This window comes from Cuculus canorus, chromosome 3 (assembly GCF_017976375.1).
Source record: "Cuculus canorus isolate bCucCan1 chromosome 3, bCucCan1.pri, whole genome shotgun sequence".
Lineage (NCBI taxonomy): Eukaryota > Metazoa > Chordata > Aves > Cuculiformes > Cuculidae > Cuculus > Cuculus canorus.
Genome location: NC_071403.1, coordinates 6,652,300 through 6,678,195, shown reverse-complemented (window position 1 = coordinate 6,678,195; position 25,896 = coordinate 6,652,300). Strand labels below are relative to the sequence as shown.

Below are 25,896 nucleotides of genomic sequence, written 5' to 3'. Positions count from 1 at the left end.
CAATGTGTCCCAAAGAATAGGGTTCTCTTCATTATACATGAATATAATGATAGTGTAAAAGAAGATGCTTCTAAAATCCAAACATTTTAAACCGACGGAAAGTACATCTTTTCAAGTGATTTGCAGTGATTTTTTTTTTAATCATTTTAGGTAATTGTTAATTGATTAACACTTGTGAAAAAGATTAGCTCAGCTTGGAATTCTCATTATTTAGTCTATTCAAGTGAGAGGGGAAATCTTGCTGAGATTGGAGCAGGAAGTAGTGTAATTATAGTTTGGCCAGATAATGATTTCTTTTCTGTAGCTATCAGTTTTAATCTGTATAATTTTATGTAGGAAATGTTCTAGTGTGGAAGGTTTTTTCTTTGACATATCAAATTGACAGTCTTAAGTTCTACGAACTTAGAGTTAAGACTTCAGTGCCATATGCAGTGTTTCCTCTGACTGAAATCAACATCGTTGAAAAATCTTTAGGGAAAAAAAAATATTTCTGTTTGTGTTTAAAATGTGACTATTTTAGGCAGTTTATTTTTTGTTTAAGTTACTGGTAAATCTACTTTTTACTTTTAAAATATAAAGCTTTTTTATACTGAATATTTACAACTAGTCATAGAAATTCCTTCTCGGTAATTAAATAAGAATAATTCAATTTTAAAGATATTTCGTGTCTCTTGAGAGACTATATCTGAACATGAAGCTGCTTTTATTTAAATGCCTAAACACTGATTTTGGGTCTATGTATCATTCAATTATCTACTTGACACGTCAACAGTTCAAGTACGATATCAAGTGGCTGCTCAATTCTTTAGGATTTCTATGCTGCTGACATCCAGTCTCTGGTGGGAATTACTAAATGCTGATACTGAAGTCAAGATATTTCCAAGCCGCTTGGGATCATACCTCACCTTAAATCCCAAGAGCACTGTAAAATTAGTGACTTCACTCAAGTCACACTAACCACATCAGACATCATACAAGAGATGGCTGATATTAAGACTTCGATATATTCTGTATGTGTCTCTCTATTGATAGCATTGGAATAAATTTTCTTATTCAGCAGGTAGAATATTTGTTTTCGTATCTCTCCGACTCAGCATAGGTCGGAGAAGGTACTAGAGCTAAATACCCCATATTTTTATGAGAGCTCTATAACAACCAGTTTATTTGGTAGCTTATTTAGTTCCTCCCATAGAAAAAAAGTATCCCTTTTATACAAGTGATTAGATAGCAAACTACAGAGACAAAGAAACAAGCTATAGAGCAAGACTGAGTGAATGGCTTACCCTGGTGATTAATCTACAAGGTACTCTCCTGTTATCTACTGATAAATAAGAATGTCAGGCAGCGAGATAAAGCATTTAATATTTCATATGCTTTGTTGATTCATTCAGTAATTCTTTTTTATTCCATTCCGGCTAGTTCTTCATAGTCTACCAGACTACGGTTAGGTCCAAACAGTCTAGTTGCAAATTATTTAGTACTACTTGGCTTCCAAACCAGAGGGTCATCCCCATCCCTCTTTTTATATTATATATACACATAATTTTAGAAGCCTGAATTCCAAGTCCTCAGTCCACATGAAGTAGTGCCAGGACTCAAAAACAGCTCTTCCAGTGAGATTATGTTTTTACTTCCAAATGTTCAGCATTTTGGGAGTCATATCTCTCACTTTCATTTTGTGAGAAAGGTATGGTTCAACCATCTGACTGCTGCAGAGGGTTTGTGGTAAATGATCCTAAGTAAGCGCTTACTCACCATTCTGGAGTTCAGTGCATCTAACAATGCTGCATACAGAGAAGAACAACTCTAAAGACACTCTTGCCCAAGCTGGAGGGAAGAGGGGGCAACTATAGGTGACTCAGCTCAGGAAAAACAAGGTAGAGTAGATAGTTGGAACTGAGTAGGTAAAATTCTGCTTCTGAAAGTTAACTCTCTTAGTAAGCTTCTTGGGTCTTGAGCTGATCCTGAGCCTCTATGAGAGGCACAGCCCAGCTACAGTAAATCTCCTCCGGCAGAGTCCTGACCATGCCATGACACAGCAGGATTTGCGATGTGCTCCTCTGTTGAGTGTTTCTATTGGCTGGTTTATGAACCTGCCAAATACCTGGTTGTTGACTTTGTGACTTAGTTTCATTAGTCCCTTCATACGTGGTTATGATACTCGGTACCAAGATCTTAAAAACTCCAACTCCTGCAATACTTAGCAGCTATTTCCTTAGCTTAGGCATTCCACTTTTCACAATGACTAAAATATAAATATAGTGCCTATAATAATTATTTACATCTTTATTTTCATATTTGTATGCTGTAACATTAAGCAATGTGAGTTATAAAAATTCTGGGTTTAATTTTCTTTCTTTCTCAATGTTGCAGGTGCACACATTCAGTTTCTGAATTTCTCTACTGAAGCAAATCATGATTTCCTTGAAATTCAGAATGGGCCTTACCACACTAGCTCGATGATCGGCCAGTTTAGCGGAATGGAACTCCCATCACCCTTGCTAAGTACTACTCACGAAACACTTGTTCATTTCTACAGCGATCACTCAGAAAACAGGCAAGGATTTAAATTGACATACAGAGGTAAGTAGGAACTAGCACAATTACTTTTATGGTAAAAAAAGAAAAATAATGCATTTCATTTACTTTTTTAAGTTTTAAAACACTTTAGGCATATATTATATAGCGCTTTTTAAAGTGTAGATTTTTTAATCCATAGGTTGGATTCTTTTACAACTGAAATTATATTGAATTGGAATCTTTTTTACTGCTGTGAAAACCTAAAGCCAAAGAGAATTCATTTCCCAAAGGTTACATAGCTGATACTCCTTTCCATCCCGTTGCCATGTGCTGTTACTGGACAATGCTGCTAATATTACCTGTTTTGTTTTCCAATTTTTATAATCTTGTTATTTTAATGTGATGAATGAGGATTTCAGAATATACTATGAGTTATTTTAAATATTCAGATTAATTCTTTTATAGTTCTCATGTTATATTTTTGCTGTCTAGACAAATGTGAGAATTAAAAGGAAATGAAAAGATAGCAGATACACACATTTTGTATCTGTATTTTTAAATGTATATCTCCCAGGCTGCAGCAAAAGAAGTGCATCCAGCAGGCTGAGAGAGGTGATTCTGCTCCTCTACTCTGCCCTGTTGAGACCACATCTGCAGTACTATGTTCATCTCTGGAGACCTCAGCACAAGAAAGACACGGACCTGTTGGTGCAGGTCCAGAGGAGGGCCACAAAAATGATCAGAGGGAAGGAACACCTCTCCTCTGAGGAAAAACAGAGAGTTGGGGCTGTTCAGCCTGAAGAATAGAAGGCTTTGGGAAAGCCTAATTGCAGCCTTTCAATAAAAGGGGCTTATATAAAGGTAGAATTTTCAGTAGGGCTTGTTACAATAGAACAACAGGTAATGGTGTTTAACTAAAAGATGGTGGATTTGGACTAGATCTAAGGAAGATGTGTTTTTTACAAGAAGTATTGTGGAACTCTGGAATGGGTTGCCCAGAGGTGGTAGATGTCCCATCCCTGGAAACATTCAAGGTCAGACTGGATGGGGCTCCAAGCAACCTGATCTTGTTGAAGATGTTCCTGCTCATTGCTGGGGTTTGGACTAGATAACCTTTACAGGTTCCTTCTAGCTGAAACAATTCTATGATATTATGGTTTTCTATACTTTGCCTGAGGCAAATTTATTTACCTTTAACTTAATCCATATATTTAACCAATATCCGCTTATCAGTACAGATGGAAAGACCCTGTAATCTGTGCTTCAGTTCATTGAACTACAACTGTACGAGTTGTTTGCCATAATCCTAAAAATCAGATGAATTCTTGGGCTCATCAAGGATAACAGTTATGTCAGTTATTTCAGTCAAACTAGGTCACTTCTTATCTTTTTCCCCGTTGCAGGCACCGTTCCTTTATTTATCCATGGTAAACTGCTGAAAGAAGCTTTTATAATCAATGCCCAGTCTGGGGTTGCATTAAAATAGTAGCATTCATAATTCAGAAGTCCATGATATTAACACATGAAGTTTATTCCATATTTTGAAAGTTTGATGAGTTGAGCTCATCATTCCTTTTTTCTTCCATTCTTCCCTTCCCCATTGTGTGCAATAGGAAAAATTGGTCTTAGGAATTCAAAAAATTGTAGCAGCATTTTGCAAATAATTATGTAAAGAATCCACAAAAAATTAAGTTCTCAAAAATAGTGGCAATTTGATGAAGTTTTTCTTACTTTAGCTATTGATCTAATAGTTACAATAGTAGGTAGAAAATTCAGAACTAAGAAAGAGATTCAGTTAAATTAAATTATATTTGAGTTATTCTCATTTCAAATAAAAAATACACCTAGTATTTATTACCTCATTTCTCAGAATGTGTAGCTATAGATGTGTTTGAATTACCGGATGCATATATGTTCATTCAGTTTTATTTTCCCCATGAGTGAGAAGCAAAACAGTTTCTTCAGTAAAGACAACTCATACAATTAATTTTTATGTAAAACTCTATGCTTATAAAAAGACTCATACCTGAATACAGTTTTGAGGAGGCACAGTTGTTTAGTCTATGTATTAAAAAATTAATGGTTTTAAAACTTTTTAAAAAACCCAAACATAATCCACTCAAATTAAAAAAAAAAAAGTTACTTAAATTACTTTACAACGTACTTATTTATTGATTTTTTTTTCTAATGTCAAAAGTTGCTAATATTGTCATGTTCAATTTTTAAGTGATTAAGGTCAACCGGCTAAGTCCACTTTACAGAACTTCTCAGTCATTTATATTCTTCCTTCCATCTACATCCTTCTCTGCATTCTGTGAACAGATGTTGGACTTGTTTTCTTTAAAAATGAAATATCCTGAAAGTGTTTATTTTTCTTCAGATAGCACAAAATCTTTCTGTTGCCTCTGAAATCCCAGACTGCACTAAGAATTTCTACTGCTAACATTTCTCCTTTGGTAATTCTTCCTAAGATTATCACGTTTTATAGCTTCATATTACTGAGCACATGTAACTTGCTCAGCACCATTTAGAACATGTGGAAAATTGTACTCTCAATTCACCATATTCATAATCTAGAAAGAACTTCTGTAAGTACAGTGTTTCAGTGTATTCACCATTGCTCTGATGTGCTCTGAGAGAAAATTGCAGTGGTTTTATAATTGACTGATTTTAATGGCTGCTTTATTTTTCTTCATACAAGGGTTATGTTGCTTCCAAAGATTATCTTGTCTTCCAAATTGTCTCTGGATTTTCCTACTACTTTTGGTATTATACTTTTTGATTTCTCCCTCTTCCTCTTAATCGATGTGCAGTTGCTGAAACTGGACCTAAAAAATAACTCTTCACTGCTTCAAAACATTTCTCTTTCCTTCTTCGTTCTCTCAGAAATGTTGTTTTCTTTTCAGTCAGTCAAACATCAAATAAGTCTTAGCCTTATTTGCTTGGATGACAAGACTTACGCTGTTGTGATGTCTGACTGTCATGCTTCTTGATATGCTTCTGTTATGCAATTGTGAAACCCTTGGCCAATTTCTGTCAAATTTCACAGTTCCTAGAAATGTTTGAAAAGCAATAGCAGTAACATGGATGATAGAGTCTTGAAATAGTGCCCTTGTTGAGAGGGAAGACGCAACATTACTCCCTAGATATCCATTCAGTTTGGTTTGCTGGCTATCCAGTTGCAGTATTCCGTGTTATAACTAATTTTAATGCACACTGTGTCTTGGCTAACTGCTATTCATGGATTATAGAGGTGCGAGGGAAATAAGAAATGAGAGGCTGGCATGCATTTCATGTTCAAAATCTTCTTATGCACAAAAGGAAGCATATCGTATATAGAAAGCTAAGGATTTATTTTTACCCCAATTAATGCTTACACAGTTAAGTGGTCCAAGTCAATTAACACAGAACAGAACAAAACATAAACAATGTAGTTGAAAGTGCTGTGCAAAAAATTCCTCCTATCTATCCTATTTCTTTTGTATTATGTTGACCCTCCCAGTGCTCTTATGGAGCCTAACGTTCAGTTTCTGTCTTTTTTCATGGAGAAGTGGAGAGGCAGTCATCAGCATCCCAGGCTCTTTCCTGGGAATCCTGTTGACGTTCGTGTTAGAGATTTCTTACTCTTCAGTCTTGGGTTCTACTTGGATTATTTTTTTACATATTTTTCTTATCACAGTCTGCTTCTTTCTTACTGCCTTCCAGCCAAACTTTGAAAGTCACTTTCCCCAGCTTCAACTACTATAAATGACTATTGCTTGTTAAGCAGTGACTGTCAGAGCTTCCCAGGCCTTTAGCATGTGTGGTATTTGCAGAGTATAATCTAAAACATGTTAGATAATAATCACTTAGCTCCTAGCTATTGTTAAAATGAGCTGAAAGCACCTGAAGCCAAGGAGAGTCCAAGCATATCTCAAATCTCTGAGATCTTGCACTGTCGCGTGCATAAATGACATTAATCCTGTGGCATTGTACTCTGACAGAAAACTTATGTGTTTCAAAGGCTTGGAGACACTGCAAATAAGGTAAGGTAGTCTGGAAAATAGTGCCTAGATGCCGGTAAACAGAAGTTGTATGGCCATTATGTAGATATATTGTAATATACGTGTAAAAATAACCCAGGCTTTGTTTGTTCAGCCGCTGACAAAGCAACGTACTAAATTCATCCACCGTCCTGATCAGGCAAACCTCGCAGTGGCTATAGCCAACCAAATAGTCTTTTGAAGCCTATCAGTAATAATTTACACGATTTCCAAGAAGCGAGTTTTAAAAGTATTTAATCTCTCAGAGCATCTAAAAATAGGCACTTTAAATAAAAGGGCAGAAAAAGCTGTCAGAACTGAGTTAACGTTGTATGTAAGACTGCAAGGTGTGTACCAGCGCGAGCAGATGTAGTACACAAAAATTAGATTCTGCAAAGGATTAGATAGAATAAGTTTATACTGAGTATTTAAAAAATTATTTTGTCAGTAGTTTAGCTTTTGTCTGGTTTTGCCATTGCTATAGAAAATTTGTAATGCAAAGCAGAAGGACCCGATGTCTTGATATATTTAATAGATTATTTTTTTTTCAGACTGCTTCTTATTGATTCTCTTTTAGGATAATCTCATATACAAAAAATGGGGTTAAAGTTCAATAAATAAAAAAAGCACTGCTTTTATAATATAAAATTAATTTTATATACCCTTAAAAGATAAGTAGGCAAAAAAAGTCCATGATTGTAGTCACATTCACTAAACTCGTTTTAATGATGTAATGAATGTGTTCAATATTGAAAATGACCACACGACTGTAGAGCTTAATCCTAGTCTAATTCTTTAAAATGTATTTAAATTTACATTAAAAAAGATTTAAGATTAAATATGCTCTTCTACTGGACGGTACTAAGCTTGTTTCAATTAAAATTTTAAACTTGCTTGATTTTTAAAACAGCAACATTTAAGTTTAATTACACTTTTTCGTTGTTGAAGTGTATGTGGCACTGTTTAATTTGAAAAACGAAAACGTGGAGAAAGTGTTTCTCTTTGTTACCACCGCTGTGGTTTTGTCACCTATGAAAAGATGGGAAGCAACCAGAAATACTTAGAATGACATTTCTAAATCGCATTTGACTGCCAGCCTTGAGTTTCTGAGATCCTTATGTTTGCTGAATTTCAGTGTCAGATGTAAACAGCCTATGCACGCTTGGTCTAAGAGGGAGAAATCACAGAAGTTTGATTGGCAAGCCAAATTAAGTAATTACAGGTTCAGGATTCTCTGCATGTAGGTAGAATGACTTAAGATATATGCTAGGTCAGAAGAAATAATAAGCCTTTATGGCCTCTGAGGGATTCATAACAGAATTTAATGAACAGAAGAATACTGCTAGTACAGTTGTTAAGACATATTCGTGTTTTTTAATCTCTGGCTATATTATGACTCTTACCTCAGCCTCTTAATATTCTGGAACATCTTTTATTTTTTTTTTTTCCAAATAGCTTTCCATTTAACACTCGAGCTTCTTTAGGGGAAACAGATAAAATGTTTTATTTGTGTTATTTTTACTGGTGGAATCCTAGTTCCTATTAATGAAACTCTAAGATCATTTTCAGTCTGTTCTGAATTTTAGTGTATCACAAAGCTGAATATGAGGTAAGAATCATACCCTATATTATTTGGAGAAAAACATGTTCCAGAAAGTGCAGAAAATAGTTCTAATTGTACTCCTTTTCTTCTACAAGGACAATCATGCACATTTACAACATAATTTGAACATGTTAAATCTAATTACCTTTATCTAGCAAAACCACAATTATGATGGAGCTTCTGAGTCATAGGAAACCTGGAAGGAAAAAAGCGATTGTTGAAAAAATACTATATTTCTAAAATTATTTCAGATTATGTCCTAAGGGGGGAATACTAATGGAAATAAAATAAGATCTTTTCAGTGATTCATAAGCAAATGATTTTCTAACTCACATGGCAAAATTAAGCCATGTTTTGCAACTCTAATCCTGAGTCATAACACCTGGAAAAACTATGTTCTTTGGTGCTTAAGGTAATAAACTGATGTTCCAGATTTCCGGCCCTGTCTTGGGCTGCAGCAAATTTTATCCCGGGCTTTCAGGAAAAGAAGGATGTCAGCAGGTTGAGGGAGGTGAATCTCGCATCTATTTTGCTCTTGTGACCTCCTGTCTGGAGTTCTGCCTCCAGCTCTGGCACTCCCAGAGGAAGACAGACATGGACCTATTGGAATGAGTCCAGAGGAGGGCTACAAAAATAAGGCTGAGAAAGTTGGGGTTGTACAGCCTGGAGAGAGAGAAGATATAAGGGAGACCTTATTGTGGCCTTTCAATACTTAAAACAGGCTTGCAAGGAAGATGGAGAGAGGTTTTATAAAGGTCTTTAGTGACAAGACAAGGGGCAACAGTTTCAAACCAAACGAGGTAGATTTAGATTGGACATAAGGAATAATTATTTTAAGATGAAGGTGGTGAGACGCCGGAACAGGTTGCTCAGCAAAGTGGTGAATGCCTTATTTCTGGAAGTGTTCAAAATCAGATTGTACAGGGATTTTGGCAACCTAATCTGGTGAAATATGTCCATGCCTACGGCAGCAGGGTTGGAACCAGGTGGTTGTTAAAGGCCCCTTCCAACCCAACCCAGGCTAATCCAGTCTAGTCTAGTGTGAGAAAGGGGTTTTGTTCTTGTTAGTTATACACAACATGCTACCGGAGGAATGTGCCATAAGCCTAAATGAAAGGTTTAAGTAACCTTAATTGTGAATTTTCCTAACATTTGAGGGTTTGCATGCTCTGTTCTCTGCTTATACAATTTTTATGTGAAGTATTAATCATGATTTCCACATTTAAATGTTATAGATTACTGTAGCACTTGAAAAGGCACTAAATGACCCTAGTGTTAATGTAAGAAGGAAAAGACATTTGAATCATAAAGACAAGATAATAGAGGATCAATTATATTTCTTTGGTCATTTGCATTGTTTTCTTAGCAGTGCAAAATGTATTTCACAAAGAAACACCCTATGTCATCATAAGATAATTTAAAAATTCAAGTATTTGGTTGCTGTCAGCATTGGAATTAAATATTTTTCTTAGATTTCCTTTACATGTGGCTTAATTTCAGGCTTTCATCAAGAGTTTTCTCTGCTGTGAAATGGTATATAATTTGTTAAAGCTCAACACCATACAAGTCTTTGAGAATGATATTCATAAAAAGGAGCTTTCTTTTATCATGCTTGACATCACAATTTGTGGGTAATTTTTGAAGTAATGACTAAATAATAATTGTTATGTGAAATCAAGTATAATTGTTGCATATATCAAAAGAGAAGAACATAATTCATATTTAAATCAAAACTCTAAAGCATATTTTCTGAGTGGCTTATAAATTGTGATATCATAGTCAGATCACCTGACTTAGAGTATCTCCAATAATTTATGAGTAATCTATAGGATTTACACCAGAAGTCACATGCAGAGTATCTTCACATTTGGACCTTTTATTTTTATAAATCAACTCAAACAACAACTGTGCTCTGCCCATATGCACTTTCACCCCTGATTGACTGACCTTCAAATCTATGCAATCTGCTTTAGGCAGAGATTCTGTTCTTTCTGAAACAAATACCAGAATAAACCTCAAAAGTTTCTCTATATGTTTTATTTCCCTTACTTAAAACAGAAGAAAAGTACAGAATCTCTTAATAAGCTAACTAAAATTTTAAAAAGTAGGTTGGTTTTTTTCCTATTAACAATCCAAGGGATTTTGAGGGTTGTTTTACAGATTACAGGACAGAGAGATGTTGATCTTCTTTCAGGATTTCCTCTTTCACCTGAGCTGTTCCCGTGTTTTCTGCTCATGTGGATCAGTCAGATAATTTTTTTTTACAAAATTAATTTTATAAGACTAACTTAAAAAATCTGAGGCCATAGGTACATTTAAAATATAACTTATGAGTAATGTATTGTGACAAATTAACCAACAAGGATGGATATTTTCATGCATGTTCGTCAACTCAAAATGTTGTACAGTCAAAGTTTATAAGTTCCAATGCTTATTGTCATTGTTCCAAAACATTGTCATTGTAACTATTGGGCAATGTAATGCTGCACTTTGTCAAATAAATCTATGAGATCTTCTAACCCACCAAAATAATCTTCTAATGTAATTTTAATATAATTTGCTAATTAGATTTTTATATCATTTATTAACCTTAATATGCCCTGCATTCTTAAATAATCTTTCTAGTACTCTATTTTGTGTAAAGATGATGATAATAATGATATTATCTGCAGTAGTGTAATATGAATAATGATAGCAGGAATAATAATAGCATTAAACATTAATGAGCCACTACTAGATTTAGATTTTAATGAATCATAATTAAGGTAGAATAAAGCTTTTTGTGTTTCCATTCCAATTAATTGTGATTTCTAACTTTTCTTTTCTTTATTTTTTGTTGCTTGAAGGAAGGGGAGTCTGATTTTTAAAGATTTGGTAATATTTCTGGTACCTCCACATCTCTTCCAGCTTTGTAATGTGTAAACGCTGGATTCTGGATTCACTGAGTGAATTAGGGAAAAGAAGAACTCTTTCTTAAAATAAATCTATTTATTTCATAGCGTGACTGTAATCGCTAATGATTTAAAAAAAATAATGACAATACCTGTACTTCAGTGAAGTAATTAAGAATTTCACTTTCAGTAATAACTTAAGCTATGCACTTAGCGCAATCTTGCTGAACGAGCTTGTTTAAATAATCTAATTTAATAATAAGCATATACTGCTAGGATGAACATGTCCATATCATAGAGATTAGCTTTATAAAGATAACAAAATACTTGGTACAAGAATATGTTCTTGACCTCTCAGTGATTTTTTTAGAGCTTGGACTTAAAGGCATATGTTAGTATAAAACACACTACTCTTCTTTGAACTTCCTTATCTTCTGACAGAAGTATTTAATAATTGTAAATTAAATGCTCGGAGAAAACATGGCATTTATCTGCTTTATAATTATTTCTTAAACTATGGTTACTTGCTGTCTCATCTGTGCGAAGTTGTTTGCAAATGATTCTACAAACATTTTTATAGATCTGTCTTTCTTTTTTCCTTCCTGTGGAACTATTTATCATTTTCAATATTCAGATAATTCAATAATAACAATCAATATTCAAAGGAAATATATCTGCAATGTGGAAATAAGTGGTTTTAAATTATCTTTCTGTCTTAGTAGAAGTTAATAATGAAAGCTCCCTCTGAATTTTCATCACAGTATTTTGTCTGTATTAAACGTGTCTAACTGAATAATATTTTGAGGTATTTGAAAACATAAACCTTGACAATAAATATGAGGAATCATTAATGCAGTTTAGTTTTTTTTTAGAGGTATAAAGGAATTTTTTCTTTGGTAGTCTTCCGTCGCTTTTCTAGGTCTTTCTGATGCTCTATGACTTTATAGTCTGTCAGTAATTTTTTTCATTTTTTTTGACAGATTAATTTTTTTCCCATCCCTTCATATATATTGAAAAAATCCAATGGAGTGTGAAAATATGGTATTTCATAAAATTTTAAAGAATGAAAAGCTTTGTCATACCTTAGTAGGATGCTTACTACAGTATTTAAATGTGAAAATATATTTAAACAATTGCTGTCCCTGCTTGTGTGATGATTTATTTTTGAGACTTTGTGCAACTAATTGATGCAGGTAATGACCAAGCTGAAATATTGTCATTCAGATAAATACAAGACACTATATGTGTGCTTATCCTCAATTTGAAGTGTTTGTTTTGCTACATAGTGCTACAGAACTCCATTTTTTGTTATGCTGCATCTGTTCCTAGTAGATGAAATATAGAATATGTGAATATCATCAGAAAAAAATTGTTTAAACTTCTTATGCTGCTAATTGTATTGATATACTTGCATATTAATAATTTAAAATATATTTTCAAATTTTGGAAATTGCACTGTAAACATAGTCATTCAATAAATGTTTCCTTAATAAATATAATTTAATTTCAAGCATCATAGAAAAAGTTATTTTTCTAGAAAATTTTGCTATTAATTACTTGAAATGAAATGAATTGTTTCTTGTGTATTGAGATAGGAAAAGATGTTTGAAAAATTCTGTGATAGCAGAATACTGACCTTTAAGATTGGTCAATTAAATTATTACTATCACTGTGTGCAGTAATTGGATTCAATGTTCCCGCATTCAGAGCAAGACTGGTTTTATTTCAAACTTAACATATTAAATTAAAAGTGAATATTATGAAGTTTATGAAAATGTTTGATGTACACGTTAAGTTATGTCACTTAGTGGCATACTTACTAGATATATGCATCTTATTTATTAATTCCATGTATCTTGGTTAAAAAAATGTTGTCCTATTGTAAAACTATCACTTCTTAGATCTTCGGCACTGAGCCTGAGCCTAGAAATTTATTTAAAAACAAATGCATAATACCCTAATGTGAAGTTTCATCATGAACTACTAAACCACAATAATCTGTCTTCATGTCCTGTATCTAATATTTCTTTGGCTTTCCTCTCTGAATTGCTAATGTAAATGGCAATTCATTCTATGCCAAATTTTGATCTTTTTTATGCCTTGTTTCAAGAGCTATGTTTTTCATCGCATTATCAAGATCCGGATGGTCGCAATAGATTATTTATTTATTGTCATGCGTTAATCACTCTGCTACTGGACTTTGGCATTCCTGTGTTTACTTATTATGGAATGCATTAGAGAATTTTATATTAACATTCACTTCTTCTTTTAGGAGCTGCCTAAGCAATAAAAAGTACTTCTGTTCTCTTCCAGCTTACGAGCTACAGAACTGCCCTGATCCTCCTCCTTTTTTGAATGGCTATATAGTCAACACAGATTACAGTGTGGGTCAGTCAGTATCGTTCGAATGCTATCCTGGATATGTTTTGAGGGGTCAGCCCGTTCTCACGTGCCAACACGGAATCAACAGGAATTGGAATTATCACTTCCCCAGATGTGAAGGTAAGTTGCTCGTAGTACCTTTGCTTCAGAACTCACTATGCTTTCAGCATTTGTATTTACTTGTTTGTATGTGTGTATGTAATGCAGCTTTTACCAAAGAACTACACCTTTATCCTAATGTGTATTGTAAGCAGCTAAAGTTGGAAAGGTATGTGCTTTTGTAAATTATAAATATTTTATGAATCGTGTTCCTCAGCAGTAGTTTATTGTTCCTTCTAATATCTGTCAGTTGTATTGACTGTGAGTATTCATGATAATGTGAGAAATTACCTTAAATTCCCTGTGATTTTTTATTTTCCTTTTTTTATTCTGATTCTATTAAGGCCACGTATCTCTTTCTGTTGATTATTGTAACTGACTCTGTAGTTTTTTAAGAGAATTCATTCAGCCTAAAGCATGGGTTTAAGTACTCCAGCTATGTGTTTTTTTCCCCAAGGGTGCTGTCTTTAAGTACTCACTGAATTAGACAGTAAATGAACAGGAGGACTGGAAATTTCAATTTTGCACTTACGTAGAATTGTAGACTCATAGAATCATTTAGGATAGAAAATATCTTTAAGATCATTGAGTTTAATAGTAAATTTAATGTGGCCAAGTTCACTGCTAATCCATGTCCCTAAGGACCACAACTACACGTCTTTTAAATACCTCCAGGGATGGTGACTCAACCACTTTCCTAGAAGCCTCTTCGTGTTTTACAAGTCCTATTCCAGGTCCATCAGACCTTACACAGAATGTGATATGTAGCTTCATGTGACTTATTAATTCAATTAATATTTTGTATAGTGCTGTAATTTTTAGTTAAAATGTAATTAATTTTGAGTTCTAAAAAGCCTCAAAGGTAAGGAAGGACTATTGAAGAAAGGTATTTTTATTCAAAATAGTTTGGGTTATGGTTTCAACTTTTATCAGTGCTTTTATATAAAATACAAGGTTATTCATTATAAAACTGCACTATAAACAAATATGAGATATTTTTTCCTTCATGCTAAACATACGTTAAAATTTTACAATATCTTTTAAAGACTGATATAAACATGTAAAAAGTTATGACAGAATATTCTTAACATATGTTCCGTATACATTAAAGTTCTAGTTAGAGTTACATGTAGAATAGCAAGTAAGCACAGGGGCTCTCTGGTTCAGAAATAATGATGCTGCTTTCAAAAAATGTGGAGGAAAAAAATTCTGAAGTGCATATGGAGGATATGGACTAACTATTTGGTAAAATAAATTCTGTGCAGTCTTTATATCACTTCGCTAAGTGATAATATTTTATCCTTCTAAATCTTGCCACCTGTTGATACTAGTTTTTAAAACTCATTAGGATTTCTTCTGCCGGTCAGCTTCCATGTGTCTTCTTATCCTGCATAAGAGAGAAATAAAATACTTAAAGGACATAAAAAGATAAAAAGATATATATTTTTTCTCTATTCCCGCTAAAGCTGACCTGTCCTCTTTGCACATCTGCAACTTCCCTGGGCAACCTGTGCCAGTGTCTCACCATTCTCATGGTGCAGAAATTCTTCCTAATGTCTAGTCTAAATCTTCCCCTCTCCAATTTATACCTTTTCTCCCTCATCCTAGCACTACAAACCTTTGTAAACAGTCCCTCCTTAGCTTTTCTTTGTAGCCCCTTCAGGCACTGGAAGGTCACTATAAAGTGTCCTCGGAGCCTTCTCTTCTCCAGGCTGAACAACCCCAACTCTCTCAGCCTGTCCTCTTATGGGAGGTGCTCCAGCACTCTGATCATCTTTGTAGCCCTCCTCTGGACCCATTCCAACAGCTCCATATCCTTCTTACGTTGAAGATTCCAGAACTGGACACAGTATTCCAGATGAGGTCTCACGAGAGAGGAATCACCACCCTTGACCTGCCGGCCATGTGTCTTTTGATGCAACTCAGGATTCGGTTGAGTTTCTGGGCGGTGAGCGCACATTGCTGGCTGATGTCAAGCTTCTCATCAACCAGCACCCCAAAGTCCTTCTCAGCAGGGCTGCACTCAATTACATCTTGCCCTGTCCTGTACTGAAACTGAGGATTGTCCTGACTCAGGTGTAGGAACTTGCACTTGCCCTTGCTGAACCTCATGAGGTTCTCACAGCTCCACTTCTCCAGTCTGTCCAGGTCCCTCTGGATGACATCCTGTCCGACTGCACCACTCAGCCTGATATCATCTGCAAACTTGCTGAGGGTGCACTCAATCTCACTGTCAATATCATTGATAAAGATATTAAACAGCACCGGTCCCAGTACGGACCCCTGAGGGACACAACTCGTCATGGATCTCCATCTGGACTATGAGCCATTGACCACTACTCTCTGAATATAACCATCCAACCAGTTTCTTATCCACCAGACAGTCCACCCATCAAATCTGTAACTCTCCAATTTAGAGAGAAGGATGTTGTGTGGGACTGTGTCAAAGGCTTTACAGAAGTCCAGACAGATCACATCCTTTGGTTTTCGTGTGTCCACTGCTGCGTTACCCCATCACAGAAAGCTACCAAGTTGGTCAGACAGGACTTGCCCCGGTGAAGCTGTGTTGGCTGCCATTAATCACCTCCCTGTCCTCCATGTGCTTTAGCATAGCTTCTAGGAGGATCTGTTCCATGATCTTCCCAGGCACATTTCTTTCTTTCTTCTTCTCTTGAGTCAGATCCCTTAAACTGATTTTTATTTCTTCCACAGCATTTTTGTGGTGCTGTGTCTGCTGTGACATATTGTCCCTCTTTTTTTTCTCTAGTTAAGCTTTGAATGAAAGTTATCAGCTAAAGAAAGAATGTCTTAAAAAATCCTCATTTAAAAAAAAAATAATCCTATTTGAAAAATTAAATAAATTTCTGGATTACTTTCCATTAAATTTTATAGAAAAAAATAAAATCACTTTATATCCAGATGTATTTTTTAACCTTAAAAGAGATGAAAGCATTTAAACAGGCATTTAACTTTACATGTGAGAATGTCACTCGGTTTCCTCTAGCCTGATGGTGTTTAGAAATGGCTATTTGGTATTGGGACAGTATTTTTTCCTGGTGGTTTTTTCTGATGTAACACAACATGAAGACATCTTTGGTGTTGTAAAAGGACTTCAGAATAATATATAATATTCCTGAGTAGGATAGAGGTGCAACACCAAAGGCTATAGCAGCCTTGTATCTTTTTTGTTTCTTATTAAGTTTTACTGGAGAAATATGTTTCCTAGAAGAATATTGAACACACATGAGGTCTATAATAGGAGTAATTTAGATTTTTATAGTACAAACTCCTGTTTTCTCTGTTTTGTTTTTTTTTAGCTGAAGTGAGAGTAAAAAAAAAAATTTGTTCTGTTTGAATTAACACGCAGGAAGGAAAAATAATTTTCAGTTTATAATGACATGAAGATAAAGTCAACTCTTCCTTCTCTGTCCTCCCATCCGGATAGTTTTAATTTGGTAGTTTTACCTTAATTTCTTTACCCAAAGAAGCCATTCCTCTGTTCGCTGTTACTGACATGTCTATAGTTCAGAATGTACATTTGTCCAGGTTCCTTTGCGTGTGAAATGTACATTCCAAACCTACCTGCAGGCACCTGCCTTGCACAGCTCCACAGGGCTGAGCCCGAATGCGCGCGTCTCCATTGTGTGTGCAATTGTGTGCATTTATAGCTCTGATTTCTGACTAAGGAGCAGGTTTCTTAGTGTTTTGGCTGAGCGTGCAGTGTTAATCACTCAACACACTGCTTGCTTTGTAGAAAATTCATTTCTGTACATTAAAGCTTGGTCTGGCATTGTTGAAACAATTATAACAAATAAATTTTTTTTTAATAAGGAAAACAAATGGTTATTAGGTCTCTGATCATTGGAATTTGGCAGTGAGTGTGAGAGGGAAATGAATGGAAGGATTAAATCACTTTTCTATCTATGGCAAGTGTTGTTAGAAGTTCAGATTAAAACCTTTCTTGCACATACTTCAGAAGGCTAAGAGACAGAAAGAGATCTAGGAGTGGCTGTCAAAAAGAAGTTGACACTGCTTCAGAGGAAAAGATTGGGTTGTCTGTGCATTTGTCCCCTGGAAATCTCACAATAAATGTGTCATGCATGTAGAAATACATGAAAAAAGGTGTATGACCATTTTTATGTAAGATGTGGAAAACAGATCTGTGATACCAGAATATTGACACCTGGTATTTCTGGGATTGGTCCCTTCAAGTGATAAAATCATCATGACAGTGTCTCTAGTATTATTACCTTTAGGTGGGTTTGCCTTTCCACTGCTGCCAAAATATATTGGCAAGAATTTGTTGCATCCAAGTTATGAAATAGGTTTCTTGAATCCTATTTCTTGAATCCAGACTATTACAGTCAAATTATTGATATGGACAGTAGAAACAAGCTACAGATGCAAAGGCAAGGCTTTAATGTTAGTCCAAAGAAAATCTTAGCAGTCTAATCAAAGAGTAGTGATTTGTACTGTTACAGTGATATTAATATTTATAATTAGGTAATGGTAGAATGATATACAGAAAAAATATTGAATATCTATTCCGTTCTCTGATGTACACTCAGTGTTCCATTGCCTATATGGTCAGAAGGTCAGTGATCTCAGTTTGGGAGAAGAGCTACATGAAGTTCATTCTATAAAGAAAACCTACTTAATATCACTATCATTTATTCATAAATAAATATATATATATATATAGTGTTACATCACACAGTTGTACAAAGCTAAAATGAGGTGGTAAGTAGTTACATAATCATTAAAGTATTTCTGTTACGATTTTAAACAAGTCTCTGGGCTGCCAGAACAAGACCAGAAAAAAACTGGCAGTCTATAGCTTGTTACTAGCAGTGCACCGCTATATTTACTGGGAAACACGGCTAAGGTTTTACTTATTTGGGGCTTTTTATCCTCTCTATATCTCTTCTGTATTCCGTGATTTCTTCGGATTCATAGTAGTAATAGAGAAATATTCAGTATCTTTTCTAGTTTCTTATATGGACTAAGGGAATTACCAAAATGAAAGTCTTTCAAAACCATGAAAGAGTATATTTTATCTACTGGCATTAAAGATTGCACCACTTCTGTGTTCTGTATAATCATAATTTGATATTTTTAGCCAACTTATGTACTGTTACCAAATTGTTCCATGTTAGTTTTAGAGGTCACTCCTTGTACGCTGAAGATAGGTTCTGGGTTTATTGTTTGGTTTGGTTTGGGTTTATTGTTTGGTTTGGTTTGGTTTGGTTTGGTTTGGTTTGGTTTTGCTTGTGGGTTTTTTTTTTTTGCTTGGTGTGTAATATCAGGGTCATCAGTATACAAGCAAAGCAATACTAACAGAAAAGCTGTAAAATTAGAGTGTTGAGGCTGGAAGCTTGACCTGCTAAGGAATTTCACTGAGTGGTGTGAAAACAAATCTTAGGAGTTATCTGATCACATGAGAGAAAATGAGTGTGCCTGTAATGTTTAGCTGAGCTACAGAAACTTGCCAACAGCAGCATGAGTTCAGACACCCCTGCCCTGCCTATGCAAAACATTTTGCATATATATTCAGGGGGTTTTATAGTGAGTTGTTAAAAATTTGAAACTTTCTGAGATTTTATGGGCATTTTTTTTGCTTTAATTGTAAGGTTATTGTTGCTTCTTGCAGCACTAAGGCTAGAACTTTAGGACTTTTCTTCTAGATTAGTCCCTTAAGTCATCTTAAATCTGTGATGTATGGCTGTATAGCATCAGTTATGTCATTCTGCTGTCTTAAGCTAGTAAACCAAGCCTGTCACCTGCTCAGTTCTATTCCCATTCCAACAATAGATTTATTATCTCTATGCTCCGTGATGAAAGAATGACATGGTTACATTTCTTGTATCATGGGGCTGAGGATGAGCATCCCCAAGTTCATAACTGATATTGTTGTCCTTCAGGTAAATAAGTCTCGAGTTCATATTATAAGCCTTCACAATACAAGCTTCTCTGTACCATGTAGCATTTCCTGTTCTCACAAGCCTTTTTAAGGTATTTTCATCTGCATACGTATTTACATTACTTGATTTTAGGTCATGGTACTTAAAGTCAGTCATCCCTACTTCTCTAAGCCAAGCAGCTACAACAAGCAGGGCTTAGGATATATGTATGTGTGTGTATATACATATACACACACCATAAAGAGTCATGGAAACACATGCAACAAAGAGGTTTAATATTTACTAACTAGATTGTAGTATAGGCACGTTGAACAGAGAGCAGAGGAGCAGAATTCACGGATTCAAAACTGTAGTCTGGTACTAGAGGACTGTCCAAGCAGAGCTATATATACTCCCTGCATTTAGAAGCCATCACCATTTTAAATCACATTCTCCACTGTGTTGCAGGTGATTTGAGATAAATTGAAGGGCATAATTTGACTATGGTAGAAAATGAGATTATTTTCTGCTCACGAGATCATAGTAGAAGCCTGCCATGTAGTTATGCTCCATGACTTCTGTCCTGTGAAATCAGGTTGTCCTAATGATATACCATATCTGTCTTTTCATAACGTATGGAGCTGTTAATAAGTAAGTAATTAGGTTTAGCCACCAGTGGGTGGATCTTTAAAAATGATTACTGGCCTTTGATGAACAACTTCATGTCTGGGATTAGGTGTGAATGGGCGTGGGAGCACATATTTCGGTACTCATACATTTGTAAATCAGCATGTGGTCTACTGCTGGCATTCAAAAGTTTAGAAGACTTGATTATATGTTTTTTTCATTTCAAAAATCTGTGTTTCTGCACAGCTGTCATTCAAAGTGTAATAAATTAACTTCATTAATTCAGAGTGATTTTATTTTAGTCAAACTAAGGCTATTTTTGTCTTGTGTGAAATATAAACTGTTATTTCTGTTTAATTTTCTCTCTCCTGTGATTTTTAGGGATCTTTGGAGAAAGACTAGTTTCAGCCGTGTGTGTTATTTATTCTGTTAGAGTTTTGTTGTATGTAACACGTTTTTTTATTTTCTGAGACAATTTATTGATCTGTCATGGCTAACAAGGATATAAGAGGAATTAGTCTGTCTTTACTGAGATACGTTCAACGTACATTCTTTGTAGAGTATTAGAGAATAACGGAGGCAAAAATGTATGAAGTCGTTGACAATGTTAATAAATCTGTCAAAAGATAATAAACTCAAAATATAAATTTAAGTGCAAAACTTCTATCAGAAATATCCTATATCTTAACTAGAACTTAAAGGATTTCCTCCTGTCACTGTATTAGTGTCAGGAAGTGTATTTCAATGCAGTAAACATACTTGTCAAAGCAGTTTTTTAGCTGTAGACATGGAGTACTGTGGAGAACAGCCTAGATTTTTGAGACGAGACAGTCTAAGCATGGATTAAATGTAGAGGATTAAGGAAGAGTAAAAAAAGGGCTCAAGTCAGATATTCATCATAGAGCTGACAGAGCTAATAGGCATTGCCGGCTGCCCTTGGCCTGTTCGTGCAATGAAGAATCAAAGAGAGAATCAACGATTCATTTTCCTTTGCTCGTTTCCTTCGTTGGGCTCTAAAGGGTTGTAGTTCAGGAGTAGTTGCCTATCTGTTCTAAGACGGGTAGATGTGCAGCGTATTAGCTAGTACTGATATGGATGAAGAAAACGAAGTGGATAAAGCCTCCTTAATGTGTCCTATAAATTCAGTGATCGTTCAAAGGGTTCCTCCAAAAAGTGCTACTCATCAACTAGCCAGGTGATCCTTCTAGCCCAGTGATTAAGCAACTTTAAACCATATGGGAAATATGACATCCTTCTGCATTTCTCAGTCTTTCTTCCTTTTTGCCTTTTTCTCTCTTCCTTTTGCTTTTTCCTTTTCTTTTTCTTCTTCTCCTCCTTTTCCTTTTCTTCTTTTCCTTTTCCCCTCTTGTTCTTTCCCCTTTTCTCCTTCCCCTCTCCCCTTTGTTTTTTTTTTTTTTTTTTCCTTTTCCATCATTTTTTGAAAGATAAAGAGGAAACTAAGAAGGTCTGCATGAGAGTCATAGAAGCCCTGATAATGAAAATGTTAGCTTTATGGTAAGGGCTAATGAGAAAATTTCCAGATCCCACAGATGAGATTGAAGTCTTACTGTAATGAGCCATATGTCTACTCAGATCCATGCTTTCATCCATAATCAGCCAATTCCCCTCAAACTGAGACTCAACTAGAACACTTTATTGCAAATTTGCTACCATTGAATTAAATCAACTGCCGTTTCATGGCATTGATTTGCCTACAGATTTCATTCAGTAAACGTATGCTAATTTGTGTCTCTATCTTCATCTTACTTGGCATAAAAATAGCCAGCACGCAAACTGTATGATTATACATACCAAAAAGCTGTCAGAAATAAAGCATAATGGTATTTTTGGTTATTTTCTTCAGAATTGTCTTCCAGTTCAGTTAGGGTTCAGTTGTATAGAAACATGCAAGTTTTCTATGCTTGTTTATTTGCCCATTTTTAAATCTGTGGTAGCTTAGTTTCAGTATAAAACAAATATTCCTGGTAGATTTTTATGGGATTTAAGAAAGAAATAAAATCTGAAAGAATCAGTATAAATTATTCCTTAGAAATATCAATATTTTCTGTCTCTGAGAAGATACCAAAGAAATAAAACTGCTGTTATTAAGACTTACGTTGTCATGAACTCTGAAGCTTTTAAAATTTGGAGACTTTTCATGTTCTGTTTTTCACATGAAAAAGTACGTTTCTCCTACTAATTTTTCATTTGTTTTCTTTTCAGCTCCTTGTGGCTATAATGTAACTGCTCAGAATGGTACAGTTTATTCCCCAGGATTTCCGGATGAGTATCCAAATTCCAAGGATTGTACTTGGTTAATCATTGTACCTCCGGGCCATGGGATTTATATCAACTTTACCTTACTCCAGACTGAACCTGTGAATGACTACATTGCAGTTTGGTATGCAATTTTTCTAAGCAAAAGTTTTTTTTCTCATTGATTTATCAGATCTCACTGTTGCAAGACACAGCTTTTCCTTAGCATTGCTTTTTAGGTTGTCACATGTGCTGAAAAACAACACAAAACAACATAAAAAAAATTATACCATATATCACTGTCTGAACTCTTTATCATTCCAAAAGTACTTCGAAACTCAAATTCAGTTATCAATCAGATCTTCTATGAGCTCTCTGTTTTCTAAGTGAGTTCATGTGAGGTCAAAGTGCTCTAATAATCTGCATTATGTTGAATTATATGTTCCATGAAAATATAATGCCATATGTGTTAGTTATGGCAAAACTTTTTGATATCTTTAGGCATTAACAAATTTAGACATTAATTAAGGTTTTCTTAAATTGTCATACCATCTGATATGATTGACAGAGGTCCTCAAGCCAGGATTTCAGCCCTTGTACTTGTATCTCTTTAAGCTTCATATTTTATGTTCCCCTTCTCTGACCTTGAATTTCTTACTTCCCAAACCCATCTGAGCTTTTAATCCTCACTTGGAGGAAGTAAAGTACATATAATATAGGGAAAATTCAGTCAGTTTATGGAGATGTATGACTGTTTAGGAACTGCCATTTGGCTTCCTCTGCTATATGCATTGCCTATAAATCCAAGTCTAAAATGCATCAGAGGTTGTCCTCTCTGTCATGTTGAATAATTAAAAGAAACCCCTTTGCTGGTAAAGATCTAATTGTTTCAATGACTTTTCTTTTTGCCTAAGCAATTAAGTCTTAAAATTGTGTCAGCTTTTTGAACTTGTTTGGCTGAAGTATGTGCTGAATTCCTGAGTTGTTACATTCTTTCAATAAAGATTTTTAAACAACTGTTTTATAGCTTATTTCCCCTCAGTTCCCAATTGCCCTGTGAATTACAGGCATGCTGTCTTTAGACTAATTTTCTGAAGTGAAAGTAGTGCCTGAATTTGCTGTGAGGCTGTTTAGCATAATTTTAAGTCATTCAAGTAAATGCCATTCACTTCTGTCAGATCTTAATATCAAAGTCAGATCTTAATATCAAAGCTTTTTATTTTTTTCCTTTTTTCCGACCCTGAGAATCAAACATTTAAAATGAAAACCTAAATCAATTTTCAAGTTCTTATTCAATATTCATTACTTTCAGTCTTGTTTTCAAGGCAATAGGAAGAAGAAAATACATTCTTATGCCAAGTATTGCCACTAATAGCAGAACAGAATTTAGAAGCCCAAATATCCCTGAAAAACTGTAAAAGAGAAAAATAATTTAATTTATATTTGTAAAAAATACACGTGACATACACAATTTATACATGAGACATACATTCTTTTAAAACTTGTAACAGAGTTTGTCCATATGGTTGATTTTTCTTTTTATGAACAAATTATCATGATAAGTTTGCGAAAGACAAAAAGATTAGCTTTTAAAAATACAACTGAGGTGAATAAATTTCCCTCTGATTTAAAAACCATAAAAAGTCAAAAGCTAACAGCTTTCAGGGAGTTTCTAGATAATCCTCAGCCTTCTATAACACATATCACAAAATCTTCTGTTTAGAGTCATTACAATTAGTATACAAAAAGACCAGAAATAAGTGTTGCAGAGCTCAAAAACTCTTCAGTTACAAAAGCAGGGAGGTGTGTGTTTAGTCATTTATTCTGAATGTTCTACATGATGGTACTAAAAATGAACACAGCCTGACATTTCTAGAGTATATTCCTCTTTGGGTGTCTGTCTCACTGTTCAGAAGCACAAAAGTCTTATTTTTCTGTTTTTTATCCCATTCCCCACCTCCACCCACTGTAGGAGATCTCTTTGAGACTTCGGAATCAATTTAAATGGAAAGAGTAACTTGCAGCTTTGACACCTCTGGATGTGTTAGTCATGAGTAAGGACTTGTAGGATCTGGGTCAAAAATGTTAAAAGCATGATAAGATTGCAAGTGTTTTCTAGATTTTTTTTTTCAGATGGTGTTTACGTGAGAATATTTGGCAGGAACAGAGGAAAATTCAGCCAGCCAATAATTTTCCTGCTAATGGAAATACAAAATCTATTGTAAAATACTCCTGATCTCTCAAAAATATTAGGGTTTGAAGTTAGAACGAGTATTCTGTGTTGTTAGAAATAAAAAGAAAAAAACACTAATTTTAAACAATTATGAAAACATATTTTACAAAAATTTAATCTGATGTCCACAATAAATACACTGGCAATTGAAATGTTAAGTTCAGTATTTCTTCAGCTGATTATTTGCATTTCCCTCCATAGGGATGGTCCTGACCATAATTCGCCTCAGCTGGGAGTTTTCAGTGGGAACACAGCTCTGGAAACAGCTTACAGTTCCACCAATCAAGTTCTCCTCAAATTTCACAGTGATTTTTCAACCGGAGGGTTCTTTGTCCTCAATTTTCATGGTCAGTTTACTTTATATCATTAACATCTAATTGCCACAATCAATTAATGAAGTTTAAAAACATTTCTGAACTTTGTAATTTGTAATATTGAGCTTTTCGCTTTGGTTTGGGTTTTGTGTCTTTTTTTTTTTTAATTATTTTGGTCCACGTATTAAAGTACTTTAATCTTCTATTATAAAATTCTTCATCATCTGACTCATCCTGAGGCTCATGGTCAGAAAGGTTGATGGCATGATGGGAGGGTTGAATAACAGCTTTAACTCTGATATTCGGCAAAGTGCTTTGTTCAAAGTTACAGTGAAAGCTACAAAATATGCACCTTAGGGGCCTCACTCAGAACAGTTCTAGTTCTAATTTTGATTTATTGACTCAGATATATTAAATAGAAGATTGTTAGCCTTCTGGATTGTAATTCAAAAAGATTGGGTAAGTTTATTTACAAGGACAAGAGGATATGCCACGGAAAGAAAGTACCTGAAGGTATCTACTTGCATGGGGAAGTCTTTCCGAATCTAGCAGTCAGTCTGAAATGTTTTTCTTCTCTGTGTTTTTCACTTAAAACACGTACCTGAGCAGCAAAACATAAAGTACCTAGCTTTTGTCATCATGCAGGGAACATATAGCTCCCACATAACAAGAAGGATACTACAGGGAATGGTCAGTGAGAGTATTTTCCAAACTTAAGTTGAAGATACACAAGCACGGAGTCAGTATTTCAAGTCTGATGGCTTCAGATGATAAAAAAGGCAAGGCACATATTCTATCACAATATGTAGTATGTTAGTCTAGCAAAAAAAACCCCCAAACTACTGCTTTTTCTCTGCACTGTTTATTTTGCCTAATATTTTGCATATTGCCCCGTGGGTGAAAATCACATATAATGTGAACAGTGTCCATGCTTTTAATTGAATTCAAATTAGTAACATCTTCTGCTGAGAAAACCCTGCAAACTGGGCTTCTTGAAAGATAATTCTCCTATTTTGAGCCCACAAACTCTGTGAAGTAGATTATTTGCT

General features: G+C 34.8%; 1 protein-coding gene across 1 annotated transcript in view; it reads left to right on the top strand.

Annotated features, from left to right (window-relative positions):
• The window catches only part of CSMD1 (CUB and Sushi multiple domains 1), a 1,155,040-nt gene that overhangs the window by 1,015,005 nt on the left and 114,139 nt on the right, over positions 1–25,896 (top strand). The window contains exons 41-44 of the mRNA XM_054063646.1: positions 2,374–2,583; positions 13,350–13,538; positions 22,268–22,445; positions 24,735–24,880. Coding sequence (XP_053919621.1) covers positions 2,374–2,583; positions 13,350–13,538; positions 22,268–22,445; positions 24,735–24,880 — 723 coding nt within the window. The remainder of the gene's footprint in view (positions 1–2,373; positions 2,584–13,349; positions 13,539–22,267; positions 22,446–24,734; positions 24,881–25,896) is intronic.